Genomic DNA, 24,244 nt, shown 5'->3' on the forward strand with positions numbered 1-24,244 from the left:
AATAATTTCAAAAAATGATCATCTTATATAAAATACTTGTATTTAATTTATTTAATAACAATAATTATAATAACAGATATCATAATTATATTTAATATATTTAATATATTTATTAATAAAAATTAATAATAATAATAATAATTACATAATTACACTCATTCATATACGCATATATGGAATATAAATTATTTATCATGTGTGATAATTTCTCTATTTTCAGTATTTCATTTAATAATTCATATATACCTAATTATATATATAATATAATACATAATTTATAATTATACTGTATATATAAAAAGAGATGTACCGTCACACACAAAAGGGAAAATTTTTGATTTTCAACTTCAACTATGCCTTAATCTTTTTTAGGTCTGGTATTTTGGAACACAAACAAAAAAAAAAAAAAAAAAAAAATAAATAATTAAAGATAAAACTTTTTATTTTGAACCAATCTTTTTTAATATTTTTTCTTTTAGTTTAAAAAAATTTTTTTTTTTTTTCCCTTTGTAAATTTCTTTGTGATATTCAAAAAAATCTATTCGTCATCATCTCACATTTACATTAATTAAAAAAAAAATAATTTTTTTTTTTTTCCCTAGTTCTCTTCTATTCAATAAAAAAAAGTTTTGTTTATTTTATTTTTTTTTTTCTTTTTTTTTTTTTTTTTTTTTTTTTTTTTTTTTTTTTTTTTTTTTTCTTTCTCTTTTCGCTAAACAAAAGAAAAGAAAAAAGGTTTAAACTTTGAAAAAGAAGGAACCCGCAGTTCATTTTTTTAATAATATATATATTTAGATTTGCAGCAGGCTGCCTTTTAGACTAAAAAAAAAAAAATAATCGGTCGGTCGGTTTATTTAAATTAAAAAGTATACAAATATATTTTTATATTTTTTTTTTTTTGTAATAAAAAAAACGATATAGTCCCCTCTTCTCCCCCTTAATCATAACAATACAATATAAATCGTAAATCGTCTAAATATTTTATTTTTATTTTTATATATATATTTTTTTTTTTTTCTTTCTATTCCAAAAATTCTCTGTTGTTGTTTATCTGTTGCTATTGTCTCCTATTATAAACTTGATATTCACATATATTTAACGTCTAAAAAAAAAAATTTTTTTTTTCCTTTTTTCGGAACCCTTCAAAAAAAAAAAATATTTTCTTTCTTCTTTATATTTTTCTAGTTCTCTCACTCTATAACCAACCAATACACGAAATATCCGCCAGAGATTTATTTTTTTTTTTGTTTATAAAAAAAAAAATTTATCTCGAAAATACATTATACATACTTTCACGAATAACGAACCTCTCACTTTTCTTCCGACGAACTCAATAACAAAACCCGAGGCGAATATTTCTTTTTTTTTTTTTTAAACGAGAGTAGAACCAAAATTTTGAAGTGGAACTAGAACAACAAAAAAGAACTCGAAATAAACGACAAACACGAAAAAAAATAAAAGAAGGAACTCCTTTCATCCTCTTGCAGCTATAACAAAAATTTTTCTGTCTTCAAGAAATAGTTAACGATTTCAAGAAACTTTTATTTCCCCTTGAAGTGTTATCACTTCTAAGCCTTCAAAGGTTTAAACGGGCAATTTTTTCTTTAATGAACATTCCAATAAAATGTCTCTAAGACAACCACAACAAGTACCTGCTGCTTTTGAAATTCGTTTCAGTACAACAGATTCGGTGAGTATACACACTTGTACTTGTTTTATGTGTTTTGCCCATGAAAACAAGTTATTTTATTTTTTTTTAAAAAAAATATATTTTTTATTGACTTTTAAAACAAAACTTATAAAAACTCGTATAATTCTCAAATTTAATTAGATACTAGAGGTTGTTGAAATACAACCTGACCAAAGTGCACAAAGTGTACCGGACCCATTTAAAAAACGGGACAAGATCCCAAGAAGTTCTGGTAGCATAGAACAATTTAGTACCATCAATAATATTAATAATAATAATAATAATGGTTCATCTCTTAAACAAAAACAAAGACATCATAGTGAAAGTCCTTTAAAAAAAGGAATCTCTACAAATTCTGATCAAGTTCTTAAAGTAAAATCTTCAAATGCTGTAGGTCCTGAAGCTGATAAACAACAACGTGTAAATGGTATTGGTAAGAATGAAAGATCAAATTCACTTGGTAATGATATGTTCATAAATTCAAATTCTACGGAAAGAAAGAATACATTAGATGATGATTTAATAATACGGAACCCTAATAATAAAAAACAGAGATCAAAATTTGATGAAATTTCTAGTGAAAAGGAAAAGAGTAAAGTAATACCTAACCATCAAATTATGGACTTAAATGGAAAGGCCGATATGGTCTCTTCTAATAATATTAAGAAAATTCCGTCAAAAACTATCCCTCCTCCTTCTTCTAAGAATAAATTAATTATGTCTACAAATACAATTGATGATAATAAATCTTTACAAAAAGATGGTATTGCTACTCCTCCTGCTACTCCTCCTCGTTCACCTCAAATTACTCCAACCATTTCACAAAAACCTTCAGAAAATGATCAATCTCTTATAACTCCTCCTCCTTCTTCTTCATCTGATTCAACTTCAACAGAATTTATTGATGATTATAAATCCTCTTCTTCAAGGGTTTCTCGTCCTTCTAAAATATCCCAATCTTCTAAGAAACGAAGAGGTTCACATTCTCCTCAAAAATCTCAATCGATGTTATCTACCAAGAGATCTATTGAAATGAATGCATACCAACCACCAAAAAAATTACAACAACCCCGTGGTCGTCGTTCTTATTCAGTATCAGGACAAGTTGTTACTTCTGAACAACCTTTAGATTCAAATAAATCAAAAGAAATTAAAAAATCAAAACAATCACCTTCACCTACTACTAGATCTCGAATTCCAAGATTATCAATTTCTTCAAGGGAAAGGCCAACAATTGCTCAAAAGATATCTCAAGGTTCACTATCATCACAGGGTTCAAATAAATTCAATGAATCAAAGGAATTATTAGAATCTTATCCTCTTGTGAATTCAAAGATTGAACCTCCTCGTAATATTCGATTATCACCATCGAGACCAATTATTAATACTGCCCTTATAACTGACGTTGAAGTAGGATCTGAATCACCAACAGGTCGTTCACCAATAAATCATTCATCATCAAGTCATTCACCAACAAATCATTCACCAACAAATCATTCACCTACAAATCATTTACCATTAAATCATTCATCATCAAATCATTCAATTCATCAAAAGAAATTTATTTCTTATGATGATGTTGTCATACCTACTATCGCGAAGAAACTCAAAATGAACGGACAATTACCTTACGTAAATCATGATGCATTACTTGGTTATAGTGATGAACCAGAAGATTTAACTCCAACGTCAGAAAATGGTTATATGGATATAACGGATCAAGTTGTCAACCTATTTGATGGTCCTCAAATTAAATCACACAAGAGACAGTCATCAGGTCCAGATTCACAACATCGTCGTCAAAGAAAAAATTCATCTTCAGGGCATTCACGTAATGCAAGCAAAACACATTACATCGCTCCTCGCAAACAACCTCCTCAACAGACTCAGTCTCATGAAGATGTTCCAAGTCCTACGAACTCACAGTTTGAGAACTCTTTTGATCATCATGCTCCCCATGATAATCAAATTAGAAGTAAACGGGGAAGGTCCCGACGGGAGGAATACATAATTAGTGTTCGGGAAGATGACGATATAGATCTATTTATTGAACCCCCTCCTTCAATGGTACTTTTATTTCATTTTTGTATCTTGTTATTAATAGTTTTGGTAAAATAACTAACAATCATAATTTCATAGCCTTTGGTTTTGTCAGAACCATCCATAGTTCCGACCGTTCAAGTTGAAATTAATGATCAAATATATCAAGAAAAAGTTGAAGAAGAGGTAATTAATATCATCAATTGATTTTAGCTTAATTTAATTTATATTTTTACTAAAAAAAAAAATTGTTTATATTTTTATAGCCCTCACCTGTACAGATACCCGTTCAGATACCTGTCCAGACACCTGTTCAAATACCTGTTCAGACGTCTGTTCAGATACCTGTTATGCAAGAAATTGAATATAAAACTATCTCTACAGAAGTAGATTCTGTTCCCACCGTCACAAGTGGAAAGAAAAAGACAGGCAGGAAGAAACAAAAGAAGAGCGACGGTGGCAATTTGGATGACGATGATTACGTTCGAAAGTCCAAATGTCGTTGCGCAATTATGTAATTTTTTCTTTTGGTTGGACATTATGATTTGTTTTTCCTTTATTTTTTTATTTTTTTTTTTATTAATAGTTATTTAGTGAATTTTGAAAAAAAAATTATTTATTTACTTTGAGAAAAAAAAAAAAAAAATTTAAAAAAATAAAGAATGAAAATTTAGCAAATTGGATCCTTTCTTTTTGATAGGAAACGATTAAAAAAAAAAAATTCCATTTTTTTTTATTTCCCATTTTTTACTTTTCATTTTAAAATCCTCGATGCTTCTATTTTTTCTCGCGGTTCGTGTGGTGGCTCATCGGCTTGTAGCCTTTGATGCTCCTCGCGGGTAGGGAGAAAAAAATGAAAGAAAACTTTTGAGAACAATTAAACAAAATTTTACAATATCATTCATTTTTCATCTATCATTCATATTAGTTTTTTCATTTTTTCGGCAAAAATAACTTTCTTCATTGTAATTATTTTTTTGTATTATTTATTATTTATTTATCTTTTTTTTCTTTTTTTTGTTGAGAACTTTCTTCATTTGTGAAATATTTATTTGCATTATGTATTGTTCTTTTCCTTGCTGGATTAAATGGATTAAATTAAATGAGTTTTCTTAAAAATTTGTATATTATATATATCTTTGATTTGTGAGTTTTTTAAAGTTTTAATTTTTAAAATCAAGAAAAAGATGATGATCGTGATCAGTGATTTATTTCGGTAAGTTCCCTTTAGAAAATATTTATTTTTGATTTTTTTTTTTAAAAAAAAGGAAGGATTATTAAATCCCTCTTATTCACCGCTTTAAGCTTTGTTTATTTTACTTTAAAAGCGGGGGAAACGGGGGGAAATAGCAAAATTATTATTCTATATCGAATCTAAATTCTTTTATTATTATATTTATTATTATGATTATTGTGGAATTTTGATTACAGTGTGAATGAACATCAAAGAATCTTAAATCTAATGTATTTTAACTATTTAAATAGGGTATAAAGAAATACAAGGACAGAGTATTATTGCTGAGAATAAAGAAAGTTGGGAAATGATTAGGGATCAAAAGTTTTCGTTCTCTTCCATTACACTTATTTTCTCCCCTACTTTAAAATTAGTAAAACACGAGGATTCATTTATTAACTTAATCGGCGTTTAATTTTTTTTTAAAAACTAAAATGCGTACAAATCAATTGTCGCATCTTGATTTATAATCTTACAATTTATTAGAATTAGATTATTTAGAAAATTTCTTTTTTTTTTATTATTATTTGTGTACCTATACTTATTCTATTATTATTATTATATAGCCAATAATGGGGTATAAGCAAACTTTATTTTATCCAACCGCTATTATTTATTTATCCCATTATTATTATCTATTATTATTATCTAACCCATCATTATAACCCAAAATTATTATCTAAACCCATTATTTTATTATCTAACTCATTATTATTATCCAAACACATTATTTTTATTAAGCATTTATACCTAAAAAAAAAAACATTTTATATATAGTATATATGTATAGTTTAAGATAATCTTTATGTATAATATTCATTTTACTAAAAAAAAAAATTAAGTTTAAATTTTAATTTTAAAAATATATATATATATATATAATAATAATAATAAAGGTGTATATCAAAGGTGTATTATAGTGTAACTTTAATAACTGAGTTTGCCATTTTTCTTTTTTAAAAAAAATTTGCTAACATGCGTGAGCACGCATCAGTCGCATCACTGCATTATATTTTATTATAAAAAAAAAATTACAAAGATATAAAGTTCGATCTAGCTAAGGACACGGACACCACCGATTCTGATTCAGATGTGATTATGTGATTATGTGAAGCCGCACAGTATTTGAACTACTAATTAATATTTTAAATAAAAATAATAATAAATAATTTTTTTTTTTTTAATTTTAAACTGAAATACTGAAATAGAAAAATTAATATTATAAAATCTAAAATTTCGATAATTAACACTTACAAATATAATAAATAATACCCTTATCTGAATATCTGCTTATCATAAATAAAAAAAAATAAATTAAAAATTTCGTTTATAAATTTTACATTTTGAAACTTTCAGTAAAGAATTATAATATATTATAATATTATTAAAGTAATAAAAGAATCAAATGCTCTCTTTTACAAATATAAGAATAGTATAATAAATAATATCAATATCAATTGTAAAATAATTTCGGCCAAAATTACATGAAATTTAAAGTATGTAATGATTTGCTCCATTAACTCCAAATCCATATATAAAAAACATGTTCTTTTTTATATTATAAAATTAGAGAATGCCAAAAAAATGTCACCAGTGGTGATTATCATTTGTCCGATTTTTTTAAATTTATAAGATTTTAAAATATTAAATAATTAACTATACATATTAAACAGTTATCCTATATGTAAATTCACAAGAAGAGATTTGTCTAAGGTCATCAGAAAGGCTGTTTTTTCAGATAATTTTTGAGAAAAATGCAAAATTTTGAATTTTTAATTTTTTAACAAAAATTTCAAAATTTTGTCATGATTAATATCAAAATGAACTTTCCTCACGTGTATCGGAAATTAACGAGAAATCCAACTGCAGAGATCAGAATGAAATTAAAGCACGTGATAATGCTTTTTCTTCAGAGATGAATGCATCACTCAATACCGCAAATGTATCGTTCTTATACGTGTACGACATACTATCTTATACGACCTATATTTTGTGACATATACGTCGTATAAGAACATAGCACCTGATCGTATAAGAACGATACATTTGCCTCAATACCATCGCAAGTAAACTTGGTGAGATCGAAAAAAATTCTGGAACAGCATCATAATAACTTATGTGAGATTTCGTCTAAATTCATATCAATCAATACTTCTTATTAAAATTCTTCAAAATGATATGGCTCAAGTTATCAAAGATCCGATTTCCAACAAAGTGTGACCAATGATTCAGTTTCAACTTCAGTTCTTCTCGATCATCTTTTGGTTCTTCTTCTGGTTCTGGTAAGAAATAATTTTTGATAATTGTACTATGCATATTAGGGACTTTCAACTAACATTTTTTTATTGCAGGCTCGAGCAAAAATTCGCAAATATCATTTCTGTAACCCGGGAACAGTTTTCGGATATCTTTGATAGGGTTAAGGGTTCGAATGATTATTCTTTAGATCAGATGTGTGCTGTTGTATCGGTTGATATTCTTAGACTTGGGATGAGAAAGATACAATAAAGGGTTTTTATCATGGAGAAAGTATAAAAAGCGGAAACTTAGAATAGGTGCTTGGATATATAAATATCATATATACCACTGAAGGAACTGCCACTATATGGATTAGGGCTCGGAGCAGGCGTGTCTTTCATGCCTTTCCTCCCTTAAAACAACTTGCTACTCATCATTTTTTACTTTTATTTATTTTTACTATAAAAATTTTACTGTATTTCGAATTTTTTAAAACGTGTGTTACATTTATTTATTTATTTCAATAAATTTACTAAATATATCTAAATATATATACCAATACTATTTAATGCACTACAAATTTATCTATTAAAAGTTATTAAAGCAAAAAAAAAATTAATAACAAATAACGAAATAAATATTAATAAATGGTGTATTTCTCTCACGGCTATTATTAATTAAAAGCACAGTTAATTCTATGTAAAATAGTATAAATTAATTAGTAGTAATCATTAATTAAATATAAACAATAAAGATAAAATACAAACCTTAAAAACATCTAGTAGCATTAGGTATCCGGATAATACAACCGGGAAAGATTACGTTCGGATTTGTAATACAAGGATTTGCTCTTTTCAAAACTAGCAAGGTCACCTTAAGTTTATTCGCGATTTTTTCAAGGGTATCACCACTCTCAACAACATAAACCGGAGTACATGTCTTAATTGCACATGAAGCAACAGCAATAAGGGCGAAAAGGACGGTTAAGAGGAGCAAAGATTGATTGAGTCTCATTTTGACTTTTTGTTAATTTTTATTTTGTTTTTTAGAGGAATTTTTCTCCATTTTTTTCAAACTGTGTGGGATAAGAGCGTATTTATACATATAAAAATCCCTAATGCTTAGCCTGTTTCGATGTCATGGCACGTCATTACAATAATGGCTTGCGCGTCAGAAATCTGTGCCAGGTTCGTGGCGCATATTCAAAAATACACGTACCCATTATTTTTAAATCCAATTTGCTGTGCCACAAACCAGGCTATAATGCTTAGCTAATAAGCCTGTTTCGATGTCATGGCACGTCATTACAATAATGGCTTGCGCGTCAGAAATCTGTGCCAGGTTCGTGACGCATATTCAAAAATACACGTACCCATTATTTTTAAATCCAATTTGCTGTGCCACAAACCAGGCTATAATGCTTAGCTAATAAGCCTGTTTCGATGTCATGGCACGTCATTACAATAATGGCTTGCGGCCTTGCGCATCAGAATTTGTGGCGCATATTCAAAAATACACGTACCATGTTATTTTTAAATCCACATTTTTTGCAAATTTGCTGTGCCACAAAACTGAGCATTGAATAGACGAAAACCATCTGACCTATATTGCCATCCAATATATGTCGAACCCGATATCCTCACAAGAGAAAGTCGGTATAGAGGCAATGCGATAAGCCTGTTTATATTTCAAAAAGAATTCTCTAATTCTCTAATCATAAAAATAAATTAAAAAAAAATAAAATTCTCCAGTTCCTCCTACCAAAATCCCAATGATTTGAATTTGCGTGTCAGCCAAATTAATTACTTTGCAGAAATTTCGTGACTGTCGGACACGATATCGTATTATCGTAACACTATCGCCATTATAAGTTTAGTAAAAAAAATTTCGTCAAGCAGCAACCGCCGCACGTGAAATCACGTGATAAACTCAGACACGAAATAAGAGTATTTATAATATATAACTCATCTACATTATTACATCAAGTATTCCTTTTAGTTATTTTTAACACGCAATACAACATGTCAAACACCACCCACTTTATTACTTTTAAATAGGTAAAGATCAATTTTTATTGTATATGAGATATGAAATTACTTTGATATTTTGTTGTTAGATGACGTAAAGTATGTGAGACCATCACCTGAAATATTAGATATTCGGTACCGAATGAATAGGGCTTGTGCGACGTAAGATTTGCAAAAAATTAATGTTGAGCTTAAGGCTGCAAACGAATTAATAAAAAATTTAATATCTGTATCACATGATAAAACCATTAACTAGTTAACGATCGAAGTTTATATTTTCTAGCTGATCTTCCATGCCCCTTTATCAGTAGCGTAGTTTTACTGTTAGAGTAGTTCTGCCCGTATAAACTTACTCTCCTTTGTTTCAGCTAATATGACTTCAGTAAAGATAGCTTATTTTGACATAATTTAATATAAATGGAAAACGAGATTTAACTAAAGAACGATTATCACTAAAATTTGGAGGGTGAGGTCTTGTTTATGGGATTTATAACCACAGCACCCTTAATAGTATAGTATTTCACTAGGAATAGTCGTTTACTTCTATTATGTACTTGTCATTGGTTACTCTTCTCTGAAATAAAATAAAATAAATAAATAAATCTAGCTGATCTTCCATACAACTCGTGGTATTGACACGTAAATTTATTAGTAAAATAAAGCCTTTTAATGCAATAATACTATCACTATAGGTGTATTTCTTGCATACAAACTTTTTTTTGTGCAAAATAATATCTAATAAAATGGCTATTGATAGACTACCCGAAAGTCTTGTCAAGAGAGCATGTAAGAGACTGTTCCATTAGAATCTATTTCCGAAAAATCTGAACAAATTAAATCTTATTTGAGACACACATTAGAGGTTTATGAGAATTCATTAAATAGAAAATACAAAAATATGGCTCAGGAAAAATTACTGCATCCTCGAATCTGACCAGAATGTAATGTATTTGGCCATATACATTGCAAATAGCAAAGTTTAAACTGATAATATCACCTGTGATCATGAAGAAGAGAATAATTGCCAGGTTATGAACAAACTTAAAGTTTTATCTCAACACCTGCTTGATTATAATAAACGAACTTTTGAAAATTTCATGCAAGATATAAAAAGGGAATATAGAGAGTGGGTTAATGCAAATAAAAGATTACAATATGAAGTTGAGAAACTGAAGTTGCAGATGCAGGAGGTGGAAAAAAAGCTGGCATTTATAAAGTCAGATTCTCACTAAAAAGTGGCATATTCCAATTAACACGTATTCTATGTGGATACTTGCAGGGTATAGTTAATCAAAAACAATAAATTTGTATTTACATAAATGTTTATCAATATTTTAATTACACTACACCAATTATTAGCATATTGACACACAATTCTGACTAGTTCATCTGTAGTGCATGACCCATTAAAAGACATATGTAAGATTTTTTTGTATTATTTTAGGCAGTCAAAGTAACTCTGTAATATATATATATGTTAAACTGATATTATAATAGCATTCTTTAATAAAAATAAGGAATAATTTTTTCTTGCACTTTCTTTGAATAAGCATATATATCTTTAAATATAGCTACTATATCCTTATCTGAAGAAAATAAATTTATCTTAGGAATTTTATCAGACTTTAAAGTTCAAAATGAAATATTTTTACAATATAGCTTTAGGCTATTGGCAATTATTTGGTAGGATATAAATATTTTAACTTCTTAAATTGGTGGCTAATCAATAGCAAATTATCATTCTTGATATAATGTATTCCTTTTTTCTTCTCATTAAATATTTGATAAAGCTTATTTTTAAATATGAAATTATTCAAATTAAGAATTTCATTAGTTTTTCTGAATTGGTATAACTAATAAAAGGTTATTAAAAAATACTGGAATTGGTATTGTATTTTGAATATTTTTAATCTTATTAATATAGTATAAAAGTCTTCTAACTGGCTCAAGTTTTTTATTTTCATTTAGAATAATTATTACTAATAATATACTAAAATAATCTTGAAGGATAGGTTTTACTTTATCTAAAAATCCTTTCTTGATTAGTATATGCCTAATGGATAGATATAAATGCATTGTATATAGTACTTCAATAAGATATATATATGCTTTATTCTTTACAAATAATATTTTACTTCTTCAATCTAATTATGCATCTTTTACATTTTTAAATTTTCATTTTTCTGTTAATATAAACTATTATAATAATAGTGTTAAGAATCCTGAAATTCAAATGCAAGATATAATTTCTTATTAATAGTATTCTCTTCTATTTTATTGAAAATTCTATTATTATAATACTTCTATTTAAATTGTAATATTGTACTTTTGTATTGTAGTATCATAAATAAGGAATTAATTTTAAGTTAAATAATAGAGTAATTCAGAATTATAAGGATTGTTTATAATTTATATAATATCAATAGTCTGAAGTAAATTGGATCAGAAGTAAAGATCATCATAATAATAATTGTTATAATGAATTATTATTATTTACATTGATTAAAGGATCAATATAAAAATTATTATATAAACCCCAACTTTTTAACTTAGTTTAAGGAGTTCTTTTTAGTTCTTTTTAAATTCCTTTCCTTTGAACAATTCTTTTAGTCCTTTTACTTTTAATCTTTAATTATTATAATTATTTTATAATGTTTTTATAAATTTTATAATTATACTATTTTATTATATTTAATAAATAACTGTGTTATAATGACATATTTTTATATAATAAAGAATAAACTTTTTATTAAATTATAAATTTTATCACTATATGAAAAAAATAAAAACCTTGTGGTGATAGAATGGCAGAAGCTGTTGTTACAAATGATGCATACTTTGAGAATCACCTTCTATTATTTATATATAATAGAAAAACTTGTTGAATAATACTTAATAATAGCCTTTTACTATTGGCATATAGTAGTAAATATCCTTTTGAAAAGAATGGAAATTTGTTAGAATCAAGGAATAAACTCAAATAGCAGTTCTAGGAATTATTTAACAATAGAAAGAAAAAGAAGAAAAGAATTCATTCCAACTCTTTACAGAGTATTACCTGGATTTAAATTTTTAGATATGTTTTTATACATATGTAAACGACTAGAAATCTAAGCAACTGCAAATAAAGTATTATATTTAACAAGACCTTTGTATCATATAGTTAAGTATTATTACCTAATTTAATAATTTAGATTTTATTCTTGCAGGTATAACTCTTTAGATAGGAACTGGAATAACTGGACTCTAGCGAGAGTATAACTTCTCTTTACTGAAAGCATTTTGGAGATACAGTCAACTCTCTTTATAGTCACACATTTGGAACAGTCCATATTTGGTAATTATGAGCAAACAGTCTTATGACTTTATCTTTTATTATGATTTTAAACAAAAAGTACAATAGTCAAATCGAACAATATTACAAACAAAAATACATAAAAATAAACATAAAAAATAAAAAGAACTAGCTTCACGATTCATACAAGTAAAGAAATCTAAACAAAATAAAATTAAGTAAAGAAAAACTAAACTATTACAGAATACGCATACCCCAACTTTACCCGAAGGCCAGTGTGAGTCAACTATCCAGTATGCCTTAAGATCCAATCCGTTACCCAAAAGAAATCCTAAGTAGAGGCTGAACTGTTAAGCGGCGCCAAAAATCCAAGTGCGAGATCCAAGATCCACCACGGATTACATAAGAGGAAACCCAAGAAACCCAGGAATCCAAGGAAACTGTTGCCAGGGAAGGAGTCGAAGAATCAGGAGAATTTATAGAGGAGAGATGAGAAATAGGAGGAGGCCCAATGGCAAACGATTTCATTTTATTAGTAATGCCTTGAGCTGATTCCCAATGATGAAAGAAAACGGAACGGCACAACCAGATTTGAACATAAAGGTCAAAATGAAAGTTGTGCAAAGGTGTATCTAAGATAGACCAAATAGTGGATGGTGAAAAATAGGTTCTAAGAAAACCTGTAAGGGACATCGGTATAAGTCCACGTGCGAGTCGCAGGCAGGAAATCGAAGGAGGATCACATTTCCAACAGTCAATGGCCGTAAAGTCATCAACAAAAGAATCCAGTAAAGATATTAAAGGAGTCGCAGAAAGAAGGTTATCAAGATAATTAGTCCGAAGATCCAGTAGAAGTGTTTTGAAAGTATTAAGGGGACTAAATTCAGGTAAAATATAAGGACAAGTCCACAAGTGGTCTAAAGTCTCAGGAGAGGAGTTGCATTGAGGACAAAGCCAACTCAGATCATAGAGATGAGGCTTTCTTCTCTGAAGAGTTGTGAGTGTCAGAAGCATATCTAATAGGATCTTGATTCAGAAAGCACAAAATTCAGAGCGGCCATTCTGATGGGAAAAATTTAATTGTTTGTTATTAAGACAAAATTTGGTACAGGCCCAATCGATGTCAGAAATAGAGGAATTAAAATTAAATCTTGGTAATACAGCAAGAGTTAAAAGACTCTTAGCGTCAATGATATCTCTAATAAATTTCTGGATATTCATATCCACAGGTAAAGAATTAAATTGTAAAATGCAAGGGGCTAGAGGTTCAGATAACAACTGAGAGGAAATTTGCGAGTCCGCATGAGCAGTTTTGACTAATGCATCTACATTATTATTCAAAGGGTCATCAGCATGAGCAGGAACCTTGATCAAAGTAACATCCAGATTCTTTTGCGAGACAATACTTCTCACTGAGGACCACAAAAGGTGGTTGGATTCTTTAAGCATTCGAGGAATAAAAGGAGCTTCCACGTATGAAGACCATAAAGAAAGCAATTGGGCACAATCAGTGGCGACAGTAATCTTGGCATTCCGAGGAAGGGAGTCTAGTTATATAATAAAGCAAAAACTTCTGAACGCAATGCAGAAGGAAAAAAAGAAGGAATAGTATTATAATATGATTCAAAAATAAATTCATCAGAATCGATAGCAGTCCATACATAAGCCATCGAGGGTGTCAAATGACTAGAAAGAGGAAGGAAAGAGCCATCAACATAAAGTGTAGACACCGAAGAAGGAAGTTGGATATTGGACATCTTAGATACTTGATTATACATAGGAAGTGATCTAACCGGAGCAAAAAGATGAAATAATAATAGAGATTTGGCATAGCTTAACGAAGCAGAAAGTAAAACTGAACGAGAGTCCGCATGTATATAAGTACGAGGCTTCGTAGGATAACGGATAAGATTTGATAAAGACACATAAGAAAAACACTTTTCAGAGGGACATTGTTTAATCAATGTCTTGGAGGTAGAGGATCGCAAAATAGCAGATATTATGACATGCCGCCCATAGGATATTAAAATAAAATATCGTATGTTGACACTGACGTGTTGAGTTCGTATTAATATCTATGCTTGGTTTAAAATAAAAATTAGTTACAAAAATTACAAAACATTATTTTCTTACCAAAAATTATTTTAAAATCTCGAACTTAATAATATAACATTAATTAATTCTCAAGCGTACAATGAGCATATTCATATTTGAATAACTTTTTAATAATTAATATTTTAATATTATTTTATTTGAGCCAAAAATTGACTGCGGAATTTCCTATCGAAATCCACTTGTATTTATACATTTTTAAGAAAAATATTTCTCATATTTTCTATTTTTTCTAATAAAATTTGAAGATCTATTATCATACGACTATCTTGTTACACTAAACTAAACTATAAATATAATTTTATTGGCTAATTATTTACCCATCGGTTAATTATTTATCCTTCGGCTAATTATTTATCCTTATTCTATTTTATTGCATTTTTCGGTTATTACATTTATCCTTCTCTTGAAAAATTTATGTCCCATAAATTAAGAATCAAACTCGGGTCTCAAACATATTATATTATTACATATGGTTCAAATATTTCCCTATCAAAATATTCCTTTAATAATTCTCCATTTACTAGTCTTCTTAAAATTCTTCCATTTAATTCCTATCGGGAAATTTTTTAAGATGCAGAACTGCGGAGATCTGTAAAATTAGCAGATCTCCGCATTTTTTTTGTGAATTTATGCGGAAGTCCGATTTTGCAGATTTCTGCTTTTTATTTTTTACAAAGTTATGCAATAATCTGCAATTTTGCAAGTTTCCGATTTTTTATGTATGAATTTCTGCAGTAATCTGCGATTTTGCAGATTTCTGCTTTTTTTTATGTGAAATTTATGCAGAAGTCTGCAATTTTGCAGATTTTTGCTTTTTTTTCATTAAAATATCAGTTCGATCTGCAATTTCATCATTGATTTAATATTTAAACTTTGATTAACTCTAACTTGATTTAATTTTTTTTACAATACTCTTTAAAAAAAAAACTTTACAAGACTTTAAAAAAATAATTTTTTCTACAACACTTATTACTAAAAAAGTGAAATAATTTTTTCTACAACACCTTTTAGGAAATAATCTGTTAAAGATTCCAAAGAAAAAATATTTCTATTATAGTTTTTTAAGCTTTGAAACTTATCAGAGAAATTTTTTTTTTTAAAAAAAAAATTTATTTGCAAGGTTCAGAGTCTTTAAGGCAAATTCGTCCAACATTCGGCATATAATCTGCAACATGCAGGAGATTCGGACTAAAAATATGTCGGACTCCTTTATCTCCTTCAAAAAATACATTTTACAGAACGCCGAAGGTACTCTATTTCAAACTTTGATATTAGTATTATTTAACGAACGTTAGAAAATGTTCGTTTTATTAATCCAGAACACAAAAGGTACGTCCTGGACTCCATTTCAAAAAAAAAAATTTAACGAAACATTAGCTAAAGTTCGTTTTCTTTTTTTTTTGTAAGTCCAGAGCGTTGAAAGTACCAGTTCCAGACTCTATTTCGAAGGTAAAACTTCGAAACTAATATTTTTTATATACCGGACGCTGTCCAATGTTCAGTTTATTATTTTCTTGTTCTGGACACCAAAGAATGGCTCCGGACTCTTATTTCGAAGGTAAAATCTTTACCTTCGAAATTTTTTTTTATATTTTTATTTAACGAACGCCGCTAACGTTCGTTTTTACGTTTTATAGGTCCTGGATGCTAAAGAATGGCTCCAGACGTTTATTTTGAAGGTAAAGTTTACCTTCAAAATATTTTTTTCAATTTTATTATTTCAACGAACGTTAATTAATGTTCGTTTTTCATATTTTTAGGTCCTGGGCGTCAAAGAACGACTTTGAACATTTATTTCGAAGGTAAAGTTTACCTTTGAAATATTTTTTTAATTTTATTTTAATGAACGTTAATTAACGTTCGTTTTTACGTTTTATAGATCCTGGATGCTAAAGAACGGCTCCGGACGTTTATTTCGAAGGTAAAGTTTACCTTCGAAATATTTTTTTAATTTTATTTTAACGAACGTTAATTAACGTTCATTTTTACATTTTATAGGTCCTAGACGCCAAAGAACGGCTCCAGACGTTTATTTCGAAGGTAAAGTTTACCTTCGAAATATTTTTTTAATTTTATTTTAACGAACGTTAATTAACGTTCATTTTTACATTTTATAGGTCCTGGGCGTCGAAGAACGGCTCTGGACGTTTATTTCGAAGGTAAAGTTTACCTTTGAAATATTTTTTTAATTTTATTTTAACGAACGTTAATTAACGTTTGTTTTTACGTTTTATAGGTCCTGGACGCCAAAGAACGGCTCTGGACGTTTATTTCGAAGGTAAAATTTACCTTCGAAATATTTTTTAATTTTATTTTAACGAACGTTAATTAACGTTCATTTTTCATGTTTTTAGATCCTGGGCGCCAAAGAACGACTCCGGATGTTTATTTCGAAGGTAAAGTTTACCTTCAAAATATTTCTTTTAATTTTATTTTAACGAACGTTAATTAACATTCGTTTTTCATGTTTTTAGGTCCTGGGCACTGAAGAACGGCTCTGGACGTTTATTTTGAAGGTAAAAATCTTCAAAATATTTTTTTTTTTTATAATTTAACTTTAATGAACGTTAGTTACGTTCGTTTTTGTATTTTATAGGTCCAGAACGCTGAAGGTATGTTTCGGACCCATTTGAAAGTTCTGTTTGAAGGTAAAACTTTCAAATTATTTCTTTTAATTAATTTATTAACGAAACGTTCAGTTTATAACGTTTCGTTTCTTTTTTTTTCAGGTAAAGGAAGCCGAAACAAGTTCTGGACTTCCATATCAAAGGTAAAACAAACCTTCGAAAATTAATTTTTTTTTTAATAATTTATTGACAAAACGTTTCTAATGTTTCGTCTCTTTTTTTTTAGGCAAAGGAATCTGAAACAAGTTCTGGACTCCCATATCGAAGGTAAGACCCTTCGAAAAAATTAATTTTTTTTAATATTTTTATTTAGCAAAATGTTAACAAACGTTTCATCTTTTTTTTTAGGCAAGGAAATCCGAAACCAAGTTCTGGACTTCTATATCGAAGGTAAAACCCTTCGAAAATTTTATTTTTTTTAATATTTTTATTAACAAACGTTAACTAACGTTCGTGTTTCTTTTTTTTAGGCAAGGGAATCTGAAAACGAGTTCCGGACTCCCATATTGAAGGTAAAACCTTCGAAATTTTTTTTTCTTTTTTATTTATTGACGAACGTAACTAACGTTCGTATTTCCTTTTTTTTAGATAAAGGAAGCTGAAAACTTGGACTCCCATACGAAGGTTTTCCCATACGAAGGTAAAATCTTCGTAAAAAAAAATTTTTTTTTATTTAATTTATTGACGAACGTAACTAACGTTCTTATTTCCTTTTTTTTTAGGCAAGGGATCCAAAAACGAATTCCGGGCTCCCATATCGAAGGTAAAACCTTTGAAATTTTTTTTTATTTTTTATTTAAACGAACGTTAACTAACGTTCGTATTTTATTTTTTTTAGGTAAAGGAAGCCGAAAATGAGTTCGGTCTCCCATATCGAAGGTGAAACCTTTGAAAAAATTTTTTTTTAATAATTATACTTAACGAAGCGTTTTCTAACGTTCATTTTTGTATTTTGTAGGAACACGGCTCTCTGGACGCTCCTGAACAGAATTTCTAAGGTAACCTTCAAAATTCTGTTTTTTTTTGTTTTTATTTAAATGAAACGTTAGCTAACATTTTGTTTTTCTTTTTTGTTGTAGGTTTTGGTACTCCAAGGTTCCCGAAATGGGTAAATGGTAAGTTTCGCAACTCTCGTTGCAAAACTTTAAAATTTATTTTTTTTTTCAAAGAACGTTTCTAACGTTCTTTCTTCTTTATATAGGGACGCTGGGCTTCTTTAGATGAACCAGACTTGGAGATTTTTTCAGGATTTCGAAGGTATTTACCTTCGAAATTAATTTTTTTTTAATGTTTAACGAAATATTTACTAACGTTTCGTTTGTCTTTTCTTTTTACTTTTTGCAGGTTTACGGCTTCTGGACGGAATTTCAAAGGTAAAATTCCTTCGAAATTCTTTCATGTTTTTTAATTTGCGAAACGTTTACTAACGTTTCAGTTGTTTTTTTCTGTATGGTTTTTTTCTCTGGCTTTTGGACGAAAGAATTTGAAGGTATATCTTCAAAATTCTTTATAATTTTTTTTTTATTCTTCTTTAACGAACGTTCTACTAACGTTCATTTTACTTTATTTTTTAGATCTTGAGATTTCGTGTCAAACATTTCGAAAGTAATAACTTTGAAATGATTTTCTTATTTCTAACAAACATCTCTGATTTTCTATTTTATTTTGTTGTTTGTTGGAATCAAACCAACTGGAACAATATCCAAACCATTAACAACATGTAAATGTGCAGTAAAGAGATGATAAATAGCAATGACTAGTAATAGATTTCAATTGTATTTGTAAACTTGTTAATATATAATAATAATAAAAAAGTAATTTTGATTATATAAATAAATTAGTAATTAATGCAATAAATTAATTTGTATTATTGTGATGCAGATTTTTACCGAAAAAAATTGCTGAGGTATTTCAAAGGTTTTTTATTTAAAAATCTGCGCAGAACTTTGTTATTTTTAAAATCTGCACAGTTTTTTATTGGATTTTTCCTTTAATGTTTTGCGCCAGGGTATAAGATCTGCGCAGATATAATTTCTGAAAATCTGCGCAGATCTGCTCCCCAAAAAATTTCCCGATGCTGTAAACTATTTTGAAATACATTACAAAAATAATACAAATATACTTTACCATTACAAAATAATATAATAATTACATAAATGCTTCTGAAATACTACCAAAACATTAAAAATATATGCCAAAAAAAGTGTCATTTTTAGCAAAGTATGAAATGATCTACAAAATTGATCTACATAAAAGACTTCCCCTGCGTACCCTTCAAAAAATGTCACGAAATGTGGCGTGTGGCTGATCAATCATGAGATAAACAAAACATGATTGGCTATAGAATATCTATATGCATCTAACGAAAAAAAAAATGAAAAAAACCTTTGCAAATAAAGACTTGTTTTATTTATTATAAATTTAAAAAAAGCCGGCTTGTTTTTTTTCATTTTAATTGTTCTATTATATTTTACTTTTATTTTTAAGTAAATATTTGTAATTTTCTATCGCGTTTACAAAAATTAAAAATAAAGTATTATTCATAACTTACAACTTCATTATTTTTTTTATAAAAGTTCGCATTCTTTATTTTTTTTTCAGTATAACCTATCAGAACTATATAATGCAATATTATCACATCATATAAACCCCATATAATGATAAAAAAGCTGACAGATTGCGGTCAGTTTCACGACATTTAATATTGTATAAAAAATCCTTACAACGACCCAATTTTTCAATTAATTTCCCAAATATTCCCAATAACAAGGTAACCAACTTATAAGAAATGACATTTGCCACTATATACTACATCACTCAAAGAAACTTACCATTCATCTTGTCTAAGAAACATCTAGTAAAAACCTAAAAATCAAAGAAAAAATAACATTAGCAATTTTATAAATGTCACTATATGCCACACATTTATCTAAAGAAACTTACCACTCAATTCATTTAAGAAATGCTCAAGAATCTGAAAAAAAAAAGAAATGGCATTTCTTTTAGTTATTAATGCTAGCAATTATTGTAAAGGAAAATATTATTTTAATAAATTAAATTACTTACATTATTTCAAATAACGAGTATTATGAGTATGATCCTTCCAAGTACGTGGCATTGTATTTCGGCGTTTATACTTATGTATTTCATTAACCATGGTCTTAATTTGATTAAAATTTCGCTTGACTCCTTGAGCCCAAAGAATATTTCTTGATCGTTTTTGTTCCTCAAGTAAATTAAGTGTTTGTTGTATTATATCTATAAGGTTTTCAAATATATCACTCTCATTAGTATTATTTGTTTCTTGATCATTAATATGAATATCATTTCCTCCGCTAACAGTATGTGTACGATCATTTCCTTCATTATCAGTATGTGTATGATCATTTCCTTCATTATCAGTATGTGTATGATCATTTCCTTCACTATCAGTATGTGTATGATCATTTCTTCACTATCAGTATGTATACGCATATTTAATTCATACATATCACAAGTTTTATCTAAAATTAGAAAAGGGAGTTGATTATTGCGTCTAAGAATTTTGAATAAAGAAAAATCAACTGGTCCTTTTAAATTTACAAGGTGTTTACATAACATAAATCTATTTGTAAGATAATATAGACATCCGCAAACCCAATTTTCAATATTAGTGTAATATTTGCTGGAATTGTTTATGTCTGGTTGTCTTTAAGCTAGTTTTTTCCATTCTGACTTGATTGATTTTCTCTAATCTAGCATTTCACGTCCAGAAAGCTGTTGTTCAAACTTGCATTGTTGATGAGGAATTAATTTTTCAAGTAATATATATACTAAAAGATCTAACCGTGGGCGAAAAAACTTATATAAAAAATCCCTTTTTAGGACTTTCCAATGTCCCTCTACGAACATTGTTGTTTTTAGTATAGATAGAGTATTAAATGCTGAACGCGCCCAAAGCACCCATCTATCCTTAGAATACCATTCTCGCCACATATATGACCATACCCGTACAAGTGAATTCTCCTTGCAAAAAGTATACATTTCTAAAACTGCTTGCTTTCTAATTATATCAGATGTTAAATTTTGTTGAGATATATCTGGAATTAAAGGATGCTGATGAAGATGTTTATTCATTAAATTCCAAATATGAGATCGAAATACTTTGGGACAAAATTTTGTTGGTTTATTATATATGGTATTAGAAGGATTAAATTCAATATCAATAAGGTTGCTTGTCTAAACCTCTTCAAAATCCTACGATTAGTTTCGTCAAAATTTTACTATAGATTTATTATAGTTTCAGCAGAGTTTCGGCAGTTTTGGCATTTATAATAAGTTTCGGCAGTTTCGCCTTTCTCCAAAGTTTCGCCAGTTTTTTAATATAACTTTAATATAGTTTCAGCAGAATTTCACTTTTCGGCGAAACGCCATCTTGCCTAAACCCCTAGGTTTCGGCAAGCAACCTTAAATATCAATGAATGAAAATTCGTGATTTGCTGCCATTAGTTCGTAATTATCTCGTTTTGGAAGGTGTGTGTCCTTTAATTTAGTTTCTACTGCTCGTCGAAGATGCCAATGACATAATTGAATTTTAGCATTAGGCCAAACTGTTTGTCCCGCTGAGATCTGTGCAAAATCCTTATCGGTTAAAAAAAATTGAGGAAAAATTCCATATTCTCGAAATTTTTTCAGAAATCTGGTAATTATGTTTGTCCGTGCACCTGAAACTCCATTTCCATTATTATCTAAAAATAGGTAGCCAAGTGGATACCCTGTGCCATCAACTTCCGCATGTAATACGTATAATTCAAAAGTAAGATTATTTGTATTATCTACAAATAAATTTATTAATATAAGAAAATGTTTTTAGTAATAAAATTAAATAATAAAATAAACTTACATGTCGCATCAATACCACATTCATTAATTTGAATATTTTGTTCTCGTAACTTTTTATGGAACCCTGTTATAAACCCAAGTGCTCATGCTGGTTCTTTATTTACAACAATAATTTCATAGCCTTTTTCATACAGCCAGTCATGTGCAGAATCATAAGCATCATCCTTTCGTTTATACTGTTTAGTCATATATTGGGACCACCAGTAATGTATTTGTTTTTGTCGTATAAATGTAGGCATCTCTTGTTTGATCAATTGTACATAAATTACTTGTGGAAATAAATCTAAATTTTGCAAAATATAGTCTTTAACCCAATCAGGAACGGAAAAATCTGTTGGTGCTATATGAAGATCATTATGTTGGATGTGAATATAAGCATGATGTAAATTTATATGCAGTTTGATTGTTCCATTACAATCAAATCGCTCTCTAGTCTCTAGGAATCGTATTATGTTGTTTATTAGGATCAGGATTTTTTCGAGATGGTTTTAAGGTAATACAGCGCTGAGCACATGTATACCAAAAACTGGTGATAGTTTTTTTTTGTTGATAATGCTTATTATAGCTAATAATAATAATAAATTAGTCTTTGGTTATAGAATGAACTTGTTAAAAAATTGATTTAGATACAATACGTACATCCATTTATAATCATCTGCATTTTGAACTGCTTCAATAATAATCTCTGCAATAGTTTTTGGATCTCCAGAAAGTGAATTAGTATTACCGTATATCGCGGGCCATAGTACCCCCCTATGCATAGTACCCCCCTTGAAAAATTTCATAGAATTGTATAGTACCCGGGGGGATATTTTACAATTATCTCGTGATCTAGTGATCAGATTTGAGCCATCTTTTTTTTGTTTGATAGCTCTCATTGAGCTCTTCAAAATAAAAAAATGATCGTTCAAATTGGACCGGTAGATCGTGAGATATTCGCAAAAAATGGAATTTTTAGGCTTTGTTTAGACTAAATGGGGGTGCAGGGTCAAACCCCGATTTTTGCAAGATACTCGGGGTACTGTGGCCCGCTATATACGGTAATTATTTTCTCAAAATTGAAACTTGTGGCATGTTCTATCTCCAAGTTTTCTTTATCACATGAACTTGTATGTTCATTCATTGCCAATAATAATTCATCCGTTGGTTCTTCAAATTCTATTAATGGCTTTTCAAATATTTCATTACCCTCTTCATTTTCTGATCGTGATGGATTGCGAGATTGTTTTTCGCGCATTTTATTACTTGATCGGCAGTTAAAACATGTTGCACAAACAGCCTTTCCATCGATAAACATTTGTTCATCCTGATCTTTTTTACAGCCTGAACATCATTTTTTCACTGCACTTTCATTATTATTAACATTTGACGTCTGCATATCTATGTATCAAGTACTATAACAATATTATTAAACAAATAAATACATTTTAAAACAAGCATATTATAGCTAAATAAATTGTTATACCGTCTTTTTTTGGTTTCAATATATATAAAAAAATGCGTTTTTAATAATCCTTAGTTTTAAGTTTTGAGTTAAAGGAAAAAAACTTTTTTAACAATAGCTTCGAAAAAATATATTGTTATTTTTGCCTATGACATAGTATAGGAAACATTAATTTCATACGTGTCTTACAATAAATTTAGATTAGCCATGTGCCACGTGGCACACGCCACACGCCACATTTCGTGACATTTTTTCGAATGGGCATTTACGAGGGGAAGCTACATAAAATTACTGCGCCACATTTCTATTTTAACAATAGGTTCATATTTTATTATAAAGATAAAATAATTGAGATTAGAAGAAAACTCAAACTAACTGAAAAAGACTATGAAAATTGAAAAAGAATGAAAATTAGAGAAGGATTTAAGAAGATATGAAAGAAACACTAATGAATATTATAAAAAATTAATAAACCTGAAAGAAAATATAATTAGAGAAATAGTCAAAATAGGTAAAAGATCTAAAAGTCTAAAAAAAATATTGAAATAATTTGAAAATATAAATATAACCTAAAAATCCAAATTCTGAGAATTTTATAAAATATAAAATGTCAGATATATATAATCATTGGTTACAACATAAAACATTACATA

At 28.5% G+C, this 24,244-nt stretch overlaps 4 protein-coding genes across 4 annotated transcripts; 2 read left to right on the top strand and 2 right to left on the bottom strand.

Annotated features, from left to right (window-relative positions):
- Nucleotides 1-1,624: 1,624 nt before the first annotated feature.
- On the top strand, nt 1,625-4,348 carry OCT59_013398 (uncharacterized protein; the record flags this gene model as incomplete). The annotated part of the gene is made up of 4 exons (XM_025315478.2): nt 1,625-1,690; nt 1,832-3,757; nt 3,830-3,916; nt 3,997-4,348. The coding sequence occupies 4 exons, from the start codon at nt 1,625-1,627 to the stop codon at nt 4,246-4,248; spliced, it is 2,331 nt and encodes a 776-aa protein (XP_025182754.2). The 3' UTR covers nt 4,249-4,348.
- Nucleotides 4,349-16,293: 11,945 nt separating this feature from the next.
- Nucleotides 16,294-18,486, top strand: OCT59_013399 (uncharacterized protein; the record flags this gene model as incomplete). The annotated part of the gene is made up of 15 exons (XM_066140772.1): nt 16,294-16,318; nt 16,400-16,441; nt 16,638-16,679; nt 16,757-16,798; nt 16,876-16,917; nt 16,994-17,035; nt 17,369-17,409; nt 17,493-17,533; nt 17,620-17,656; nt 17,737-17,778; nt 17,855-17,906; nt 17,989-18,029; nt 18,105-18,145; nt 18,346-18,381; nt 18,468-18,486. The coding sequence occupies 15 exons, from the start codon at nt 16,294-16,296 to the stop codon at nt 18,484-18,486; spliced, it is 585 nt and encodes a 194-aa protein (XP_066001619.1).
- Nucleotides 18,487-20,333: 1,847 nt separating this feature from the next.
- On the bottom strand, nt 20,334-20,866 carry OCT59_013400 (uncharacterized protein; the record flags this gene model as incomplete). The annotated part of the gene is made up of 2 exons (XM_066140773.1): nt 20,334-20,691; nt 20,754-20,866. The coding sequence occupies 2 exons, from the start codon at nt 20,864-20,866 to the stop codon at nt 20,334-20,336; spliced, it is 471 nt and encodes a 156-aa protein (XP_066001620.1).
- A 1,710-nt stretch (nt 20,867-22,576) lies between these two features.
- OCT59_013401 (uncharacterized protein) lies at nt 22,577-23,444 on the bottom strand (the record flags this gene model as incomplete). Its single annotated transcript, XM_066140774.1, has 3 exons — nt 22,577-22,712; nt 22,787-22,917; nt 23,187-23,444. 3 exons carry the CDS (start codon nt 23,442-23,444, stop codon nt 22,577-22,579), a joined length of 525 nt encoding a protein of 174 aa, XP_066001621.1.
- Between the last annotated feature and the right edge of the window lie 800 nt (nt 23,445-24,244).

The sequence above is a fragment of the Rhizophagus irregularis genome, chromosome 20, assembly GCF_026210795.1.
Source record: "Rhizophagus irregularis chromosome 20, complete sequence".
Classification (NCBI taxonomy): domain Eukaryota; kingdom Fungi; phylum Glomeromycota; class Glomeromycetes; order Glomerales; family Glomeraceae; genus Rhizophagus; species Rhizophagus irregularis.